Source organism: Cryptotermes secundus, unplaced genomic scaffold, assembly GCF_002891405.2.
Source record: "Cryptotermes secundus unplaced genomic scaffold, Csec_1.0 scaffold1483, whole genome shotgun sequence".
Taxonomy (NCBI): domain Eukaryota; kingdom Metazoa; phylum Arthropoda; class Insecta; order Blattodea; family Kalotermitidae; genus Cryptotermes; species Cryptotermes secundus.
Window position 1 is genome coordinate 172,687 of NW_019731299.1, and position 10,326 is coordinate 183,012.

Genomic DNA, 10,326 nt, shown 5'->3' on the forward strand with positions numbered 1-10,326 from the left:
TATGAAGAAAGCAGTCTTCTGGGATTTGGCACCGTGTATATGTGGTGTTAACCCCACATATACATGGTGCCAAATCCCAGAAGACTGCCTTCTTCTTAGGTTGATGTGTTCGTCGATGTACGTGCGAAAGTTATCCCAGTTGGTTTGTTTTGTACTGAGTGTTGGCATGCTGGGGTTGTTTATTTGGTATCTGCTTAGTGTTGCTATCACTGGAGTGTGGTCAGACGATAGTTCGAAATTCGATTCGACTTGGATGTAGCTGGCTGTTATGCCACGGAGGACAAAGAAGTCTAGTAGGTCGGGTTTCTTGTTACGGTCGGATGGCCAGTACGTCGGTTCTCTGGTACTGATATGCTTGCAGTTGTTAGCATGTATGGCCTGAAGTAGGTTTCTACCTTTTGGCGTTGTTAGCCTCGCTCCCCAGTCTATGTGTTTTGAGTTCCAGTCGCCACCTATGAGGAATCGAGTTCCTTGCGATTGGAGGAAAGTGGTGTATTCGCTGGTAGAGATTGGATGTCTCGGCGGGCAGTAGATTGCGGTTACGGTAAATGGCCATGGCTTTGCAGTGACTCGTATACTAGCGGCTTGTATTTTGTCGGTTTGATAGTGCACAAGTTCGTGGTGAGGTATCGAGTTTCTGACGATCACGGCTGCGCCCCCGTGGGCCCTGTCGTCTGGGTGATGAATGTGATATATCTTGTAGGTAGGGATCTTGAGTACAGTTTTGCTGGTGAAGTGCGTTTCTGATATGAGGGCGATGTCTATTTTGTGCATGCTAAGGAATGTTTGTAGTTCCATTTTATGACTGGATAGCCCATTGGCATTCCAGACTGCCAATCGTAGTGGGTTCTGAATTAGTTCACAATTTTATTGATGACCGTGCTGAGCATGTTGATTATCATGCTGTTTTGACTGATTAATTGGTTAAACATGGCTTTGAATTCGTTTAGGAATGCGGAAAGTTGTTCGGTTACGTTGGGTGGTTGCTGATTTTGTGTGACTATCTGAGAGTAGGGGGTGGGTTGGTGCAATGGTATTGGGACAAAGTTGATGTTATCGCTGTTGTTGTTGTTGCTGTTGTTTAACACTTGTTGTTGGGTGGTAGGTAGAAAGGGGAATTCGTTCAGATCGGTCGTGTTGATGATTGGGTTTGGTTTGTGTGCAGCGGTGAGTTTCGATGAATGAGCTCCGCGTCTTGCGTTTTGTAGGTTTTTGTATATGTTACATCCTTTGTAGTTGGCCGGATGGGTGCCTCCACAGAGCGCACATTTTGGTGGGGTATTTGGGCTTTTTTTGCAACTGGTGGAATTATGCTCTTCTCCGCATTTGACGCAGGCGTACGGTTTCATGCAGTATGATTTAGTGTGTCCGTAGCACTGGCACCTTGTGCATTGCACAATGGTGTTTTTCTTTCTTGGGGCCTCCACCCTGATTCTCGAGTTGCACAGGAATTCGATGTCGTAAATATTCTTGTTGTTTTCTTTCGGTTCTATATCCACAAAGAATAGGGGCAGTGGCTCCTTCGTTTGTCGGTGTTGGATGTTTAGTATATTGCGGACTGTGTGGCCATGGTTTTGTAGTTCTTCTTTTATTTGTTCTGTGGGTATTGTATGGTGCAGGTTTCGCAGGACAATACGGTAAGCCCTTTCGTCTCTGATTTGATAGGTGTGATGCATAATCTTGTCTTCCTGGATTTTCCTAATTAGTTTCCTGTAGGTGTCTGCGGTATTAGTGTTGATTTTGATTGTTTCTTTGGGGAGTGCTTTGCAATAATACTGCTCTTCTTCAACGACTTCGCTTATATATTTAATCATTTCTCTATAATTTGTCACCCCGTATATGTATATCGGGGGCGGTTTTCTTTCCCTTGGTTGGTTGCTATTGATGGTGGATTTGTTCGTGTCATTTGTCTGCATATCCTCGTCTTCAAGGTCAGATAGCTCTGCAAATTTATTTTGGGTGTTGAGTTGAAACGGGTCTTCTGTTGCCTCTTCTGGGGTCAAACGCATTCTTTTCCTTTTTATAGTTTGCCAGTTGTATTTTGTGGTGGTTGGCGGGTCGTCCACTGGATCGCTTGTTGATGAGTTTTGTTTGTTCGAGTTTTTGTCACCATGTTGGTTGGTGCGCTGGGACGTGAGGGATGATGGTTGCACGTTAGACGATTGTTGTGGGGGTATACTGCGATTTGTTTGCTGGTACTGGTACGGTTGGGGCATTGTTGGTTGCTGTAACATTACCTGTGGTTGTAATGGTGCTTGTGGGTATGGATTCATTTGCTGTTGCTGCGTTAGCTGCTGCTGCATCATTAGCTGTTGCTGCATAATTTGTTGTTGTTGTATTGGGTGTTGTTGCTGATTGGCACTGAAGCACTGGTTTTGCGGAAGATGAGTTGGTTGGAACATTTTTTTTTATTATTTTTTTTTATATAGTACTGTGCACTTTGAAACGTCGGCAGCACTGCCTAGGTTCACATGATGTAAAGAACTGGGTTAATACCAACGGGTAACTACTGTGAAAGACGAAAATCAATAACAGCACTAATAAATATGGCAGTTTGAACACTGTTAGACGGGTGTTGCAGGGATTGCTTGTAATAGATATGGTAGTAGATTCACTATGCACTATGCAAAAAGTCGTAGCACTGTATGAGCTATACCTTTCACTGTTTACGCACGGTTCACTGAGCGCTGCACAAGACACGTCTGCACTGCTCGGCGTCTGTAGATAGAGTGCCGATATTTCCATTGACTGTAAAAACTGCATATGCATTATCTTGAAACAGATGATTTTAGGGATGTGTAAAATGTTCAGTTTACATTGTGTAACAAGATATAAAGCTTAGAATTTTAAGCAATCATTGTTTTCTGATATATAGACTACAGGGATTTATAATATGACATTTCATCAAATCCTGTTATATTCTCATTGACAGATGGTACAGCTAATAGTTACAGCAACAGATGTTACATTAAGTGCAGAAGAGTTTCCAGGTTTGAACTAATGCTTTATAATAATTGTATTGCATCATCAATAAATCGCCTATGATCAACCATTCACTGTCATCAAGGTAACAAAAACTAACACTTGTAATACACCTCTCAGGCACACATTACATCATGGGAGCTTAAGGGGAAATGAAATGCCTTTCATGAGGTAACAGTAGGTAACGTTATACCTAGGCTTAATTAACACACCATGAAGATGTATAGGGAAATGATAGCTCCATCATTCTTGACCATGACAGTATATGGAGGTCAGTGGCGAGCTTCACCCCCAGGGAAACAGCCCCCAGAACCATTGTATAGAAGGCCGGGTGGATCCCACAACCAGGCTGAACATTAGTCTCTCTTGCCCCTACCAGGAATCAAACCCTGACTCCTCAGTATTCCAGCTCTTAGCCTAGCCATTATACCAAGTGAGCTATCTATTTCTGTGCATAAAGGAAATGAAGGAATAATGGTATCATTATGAATAATACTAATAGCAGATTTTACACAATATTACAGGAGAAATTTGAAATCCTGTGTCGAGTAAGTTTCAATAGTTTGCTTCCCTCCTCCTCACCACCAAAACCCAAAGGACTCTATAAAGAGCTCTAAAAGGAAGGGAAGATTCTGTTTTATTTCCTTATTTTTTCATATGACATTATTGCAGGCATTAATTCTATTTTGTTTTGTCATTAATGAGATTTACAGAAAGTGAGAAGTTCATCATTGCTCAAGTTACATGTCATTTCTTAATGCATTCTGTGTATCCACTGTCCCAACATTTAGAGAACCCTATGTGGGTAAAGGAGAGGGCAAATTTTGCTATAAATGAAAAGCATATGTTCCACACATATCTTTAATGGAGCTTACATGTACATCATATTTTTAACTTTTTACTGTTATCTGTAAGTAGAGACTCCCATTTCTCTGTTGATGGGTTGGATGGAAGCACCCACCCTACAGGAATTGATGAGGACATTACAGCTCCAGGGGCAGCCACAAATTTATCCCATGAATGCCTGTAATAAAAAACAGTGCAAATCAAATCTGCATCAGTAACATAACAAATTCTTAAAACAAGATACTCTACTAAAAGTGAAAGTGAAAAATAAAACATTAACAAGCAACCAAGCTAAAAGTTCATTTTATGTGCACCTAAGAAATACAGGTTGTCAGACAACATGGAACCATCCAATTTTCAACAAAACAAACTCAAACCTGTGCATATGTTACAAAAATAACAACATTACCATGTTTAGTGTTTGTGTCTATTTGTCTTTCATATAATCAAAACTGGATCCACAATATATATGGTATGACAAATGGGTGAAAGGAAATTTATATGAGAATGGTGCCTGAGGAAAATACTGAGTGTAAGAACTTGTGGGCACCTGTTACAGTGGAATTCCATTCAGTGTCTCTGGGGGACAACATATTTGATCAATAAACCAAGAAAAATCTTAAACAGAATGGACTTAATACTGAGACAGAAACCGCACAAATTAAAACACCACATATGGGAAGACTTTGAAATACAACACTTTTAACCAAGAATGTCATTCATTTCTTCCTACAATTAACATTGAGACAGAAGTAATGGCCCCAGGGCCATTTTTGGATGCTAAATGCAAGTGTCCCCTACTGCTGAAGGTAAAAAAGAACCTTGCAAGGTGTGGTAGGAAGTATCTCAAGATTATATCAGCAGTCACAGTAACTGTTTAGTTTAAAGCAGGTTACTGTATTATGGAATGTGACATGTAGTCTAGTTGATATTTGTTGCTTTAGAGGAACCTACTGCATCCAGCTCCAGGGTGGGGAAGACGGAGACAGCAGGTTTCTTGAAAACACTGATATATATCTACCAGATTACATAGTTTCATGTAACCTAAAAATTTCATGTTTTATTTTAATACCTGTAATTTAAAAACCACAATATTTTTTGTGTAAATATCATCTCTACAGTCTGATCCATGTCTTTATGAGTATATTTATGACTGTTTTATTCTGGTACCTGATTGCAACAAATGCATCCACATCCTCCTCTGCTGCCTTGTAGAAACTGCTGTATGCTTCTCGCTTTCCGAACAGCAATGTCTCCCATTCAGCCAATATCTGTTTGTCTTGAGATATCTCTGACTTGGTCCGTTCCACAACAGCAGCATCCAACATGGCTCGCAAGCCTTGTTCTTCCACATCGTAGCCTTTCAGTTGATCCTCCCACAACTTTACCAGATGGTCTGCAACATATGGCATACATACTAATTTCACAGTAAATATGTTTAGATACAAGCAATGCTGTATGCCTCAAACCATGTACAGTCCAAACAGTGTTTGTGCATTTAACAGAAATAAGCTTCTAATTAATGATTTTAAAAATCCATATGGGCAACCAACCTGTGACTCTTGTGAATCTGAGTCCACTCTCTGCATCTATGCGTTGGCCTCTGTTCGTTGCAATCTGTGCCCTAATGCGACGAAGCTTTTGCAATGCTGTCAGCATGTTTACCTGTCGTTGTGCCTCTGACTTCTTGCGGGTAACCTCTGCCAGAACCTGATCTGCTTCATGCTTCAGACTCTCTTCCTGTCAAGTTTAACACTAAAATTATTGATCTGGGATCATGAAATTGAGTGTTATGTGAAAGAAAATCTTAAATCCAGGAACATTAAATAAGGATTTCACAGTGTGTATTTGCATACACTCTTGTTATTTTTATCTCAATGTACTATAAAATTATAGTAGAAAATATTTATGAAGTGGCACAATTTTTAAAAAGAATATCCATTCTTGACACTGCAAGCAAATATACACAATTGATAATATTCAAATTTCATTCAGCAACTGTGAGATTACATTTGTTTAAGTGTGATGGACTTCTCCATTTATTAATGTGAAGCACCACCTATTGTTCAGGTTCCACAACGTGGACAACTTATATTACTAGCCATAAAGGGAATAACTAAGGAAACTAGATAATGTAACCTAATCTACAGCTTATAACTGATGTAAGCTCTCTTGTACAGGAGCACAGAAAGTATGTGATCTGACAACACAGGTCGCAAATTCATGGGCATCTGTGAATAATCTCTTTGAAAGGTACCCAACATTTGACATAAATGGTGCTCTCTTGCCTGGGTACAGTATATCTTATTGAACAAGTAAAGAGAAGGAAAGGGAAAGAAAAAGATGAAGCACAGGAGGGCTACTGCCTATCATTAACCACTGGAACTTACCCTCTTTGCATCCTCAACCACTTCCTGCATATTTTCAAGCCAGGTGTCAATTTTTTTATGCAGTTGCTGTCTTCTGGTATGAGATTGTCTCACAGCTTCCTTATGTGCAGCACGCTGTCTTCTCTGTCTCAGACGTTTCTTACTGCGTTTCAGCAGTGTTAACCTCAGAGCATCTAAAGTTTCAGGATTATGCAGTTTGTCCAGATGGTTACTTACCTGAGCCTAAACAAAACAAAAATTTCAATTCATATGAAGACTATGTACATACGATCACCTCCAGTTATGTTCTCAAATTTTTCCTTTTTCAGAGAAATTTTCTCATAATTGAACACAAGAACATACACAGCAAAACTGTCAATAAAAGTATCTCTATACATATTTTGTTAGTTTCCACTAAATTCCATACATTCATGCAAACATAAAGGGCTGCTATTACACACCTGTGAAAGAAAAATTTGTTTTGCTGATACAGCCAATTATGAATCACTATCTTCACATGCATAAATTTAAAATGGCGTTTAAATTTGAAATACAAGCCACAAGGAGTGATATCTGGGTTGTATGCAGGTTCAAGAAAGGGAAATCATATCAAATATAAAGTGACTTCTACTGCTTGATGACTTGTATGTGGTATTATTTTTTTCATGTTCATAATCAATTTACAGCTTACATGGGTCTAAAGTCTCTTTAGAGTGGTGAATGTCCCAGAGAGCAGTATCCATAACCATGTTTGCTTATGCCTGGGTTCTGAACACTTTTTGGATGAGAACAGTCATGCCTCAAATTACTGGACTGCATACTCTCAAGATTCATATTGGTGTACCCAGGGTTTTTCAGCGGTTAATGTGTGTAACAGTAGCAGGAGTTCTACTAAGTTCTCACAGTGGTGGTTTATGCAGAGTTCATCTTCTGCAATCTGCTTGCTGCCGGCTTCACTCTGGTTTCTTGCTTGACTTACTCTTCAACATGTTCCTCTGAAATGTAGGCTGACTTTCAATGGAGAACACAACGTTATATCTCAGGAGATAGAACTTGTCTGTCTCTCAGTTATCTGTACCACTGAGGAAGCTCTGAGCAATGTCATATGCATTCTGCATAACCACTGAACACAAGCTCTGTTCCACCAAGGCCTTTATAATTTCCTGGATGGCATAATAGCAAACACAAACAATATTGCCTGTTTCACAAATTATTCTGCATTAAAACATTAACCATAGGATAGAGTAGTTAATGTAGCGACTGGCTATGGGCTGGACGGTCAGTTTGATACCTGGTAGGGGCAAGATTTTTCTTCTCTTCATGTCATCCACACTGGCACTGGGGCCCACCTAGCATCCTATCCAATGGTCACTGGGGGCCCTTTTGCCACAAGTAAAGTGGCCATGGTGTGAAGCTCACCACTCACCTCCAGCTAGAGCCAAGGTCATGAATACGTGGATAAGTACATCCACTCCCCCATACATATTTTATAACAGGTGTGTGTTAAAACACAACTAAGATAATAGGAAATTTGAACTGCTGTGTACATCTGTATACTATCCACTCAGCAAAAGAATTTTGCCAGGAAAGATGAGAAATACAGATACAACTACTAACAAATTTCCAGTATAAATTACAATAAAATAATCCGCAGAAGAAAATCTTGTACATACACTACTGACATTTCTGAGAGATATCACAGTCATTATTATATTATTATTTTCATCAATTAATATTTCTGTTACAAATGTCAACATTAACAAGCTGAACACATTTATGAATTAAACTCTCTTAACATGAAAGATTCTCAATCCACTAATGTTCATCTTTGCATGTTTAATTTCTTGATTTGTGCACAGCAGCATAAGCACCTTACCTGAACTTTCTTCACATGATCCCATTTTTCTCTCCAACAAGGACTCAGATCATAACATTTCATTCTTAGTTCTTGCTGTAAACTGTGCAATTCATCTAAACCGGTTATGCATAATTGTAACATGCATCTGGCTTCAAACAGCTGAAACACATATCAATAATTATAACAAATAGTCAAGTCCATCCTGACTGTACAGCTCTACACTTTCCAATTCTTTTACTATATCTACTCATATGGAGACAATATATGCATGATACTGTCTGAAATACTGAATTTCAAACTCCAAGCAGACATACAGCCACCAAAGCATGGACTTTACTTTATAATTATTACCATAACAATCACCATTTGCAATTCAAGATACCTATCAGCAATACCATGCTCATTTATTTCAAAATTATTAAGGTCTTATTGGTTGAAAACAAACTGCAATTTCAGTGATACCACACAAAAGATTAATGTGAAATGCGCACCTTCAGTGGTACAGCTGGCTGTTTCTGATATGAATTGGTGTGAGTCATCCTCTTTTTCTGCAGCCAGTCTTTCAGCCACGGTGAATCATGAGTCATATGTGTATGTACTTCTTGAGCGGGTGCATTCTCTTGACCCCATTCTTTGGGTTGAGGAACAGAATGCTCTTGAGGCAGCAGTAGTATTGGTAGCTGTGGAAGTGGTGATGGGGGATGATTGTGATACATGTCCAGATGCCATGTTTCTACAGCGTGGGAAGGTCTAAATCCTGGCGGGGGAATGTTGAAGTTCACCACTGGGATGGGTGGAGATGACACAGTCTCACTCGTCAATTTGTTTATGAATGGTGGGGGATAACTGTATGCCATCTCTTAATGACTCAAATATGCTGAGAGAACTAGTTTCTTATTGTATTAAAACGTTATGTAATTTAAATGAAGTTTCATTCAGTATTTCAAGCATGCAAAATTAAAAAAAAAAGTTTTTTTAATATTACAGTATAAAAACAAAGCACAAAATGTTAAACAAATTAGTTTTGTTTAGTCTTGGTTACAGTTCAACAGAAGTGTTACAATGCTACAGGGTTTTCAAGCTCCAGCTCTGCTTCCTCAAGAATCTTCTTCGCTGAAATATATTCTTCTGACTCGCTCAGAGCCGCTTCTGTTTCCAGAAGAATTTTCAGTTCATCGAATGCCTTTACCAATCGTCGCTGGCAGTCAGGAACCATAAAAAGGGATTCCCGTAGCACTTCCTCCTGCTTACGAATATCGTGTTCGTCTTTTCCTGAAAACCAATGTCACTTATCAGACAAACAGCTTGACTAATTTGCAGTAGTGGCCCACAATGGATCTGCATGAAAGCAATATTTCTCCTAAAACAAGTGACTTTATGGGCAGGAAAGCCACTACTAACATTTTACAGAACAGAACACAATGTATCGGCAGACATTTCATATGCAGAACTCCCAAAAATGCAGTTCTCTGTAAACTTAGTACAGTTATGGACAAACTGGCTGGCTTCCCACCACTGCGGTCTAGTCAAGTGGGATTTGTGATGGACAAAGTGGTGCTGGGGCAGGTTTTCCTCAAGTACTTTGGTTTCCCCTGCCAATTCTCATTCCATCGAATTCTCCATAAGCATTATCACCAGTACAGGCACAATAGGACATATGGAAGCCGACGTGCCGAGGGGACCTAATATGGATTCCACCTCACACTATATGAAATCTTAACTGTTGTAATCTACTGTAATCTATTGTAAACAATTTTAAGTATTGTAACTTTATTCTCTTATTGTAATCAGCCGATGTACAGTAACTGACTTGTCCTATATCATGTAACAATGATCTATAGGGACGAAATAAATAAATAAACTGGATATTAAAGGCCAACATGGGAGGTTCCATTCTGCCTTGCCCCACTGTCTATGACAGAGCATTTTCTACATATTAGTCTGATTTTTGGTTAGACACTTTCTCAGACTGCTTAAATTAAAGCTAATCAATTTCCCCAAAGCATTAACAAAATATGGATGGCCAAAACTGTTACTTTCCAACCTAATGGTCTGTTATAATCTCTTATATTGTCAATATATATGGACAAATACCGTCTTAAGTGCAACAATTTTATTGTAGTTTTTACTTCTTTTTCCTCCTCCACACTACATGTTTCGGCCCTAAATGGCCATCATCAGGTGTGTATCACTCACGTAACTGTTACACTGCTTGTTAAAAATGTAAAAATCCCAGTCTTTCTAATTGTATAAAATCTTTGTTAATCTACA

The 10,326-nt window shown here is 39.2% G+C and overlaps 2 protein-coding genes across 2 annotated transcripts in view; both read right to left on the minus strand.

Annotated features, from left to right (window-relative positions):
- Positions 1 to 3,815: 3,815 nt before the first annotated feature.
- On the minus strand, positions 3,816 to 8,926 carry LOC111867024 (programmed cell death protein 7). Its single transcript, XM_023856486.2, has 6 exons — positions 8,547 to 8,926; positions 8,074 to 8,214; positions 6,219 to 6,440; positions 5,382 to 5,568; positions 4,999 to 5,224; positions 3,816 to 4,006 (listed from the first exon to the last, which is right to left on the minus strand). Exons 1-6 carry the CDS (start codon positions 8,910 to 8,912, stop codon positions 3,865 to 3,867), a joined length of 1,284 nt encoding a protein of 427 aa, XP_023712254.1. The 5' UTR covers positions 8,913 to 8,926; the 3' UTR covers positions 3,816 to 3,864.
- A 170-nt stretch (positions 8,927 to 9,096) lies between these two features.
- LOC111867025 (tubulin-specific chaperone A) overlaps positions 9,097 to 10,326 on the minus strand; it is a gene marked incomplete at its 5' end in the record, with an annotated part of 3,512 nt that continues 2,282 nt past the window's right edge. Inside the window, 1 exon segment of the mRNA XM_033752516.1 lies at positions 9,097 to 9,327. Coding sequence (XP_033608407.1) covers positions 9,113 to 9,327 — 215 coding nt within the window. The 3' untranslated portion in view covers positions 9,097 to 9,112.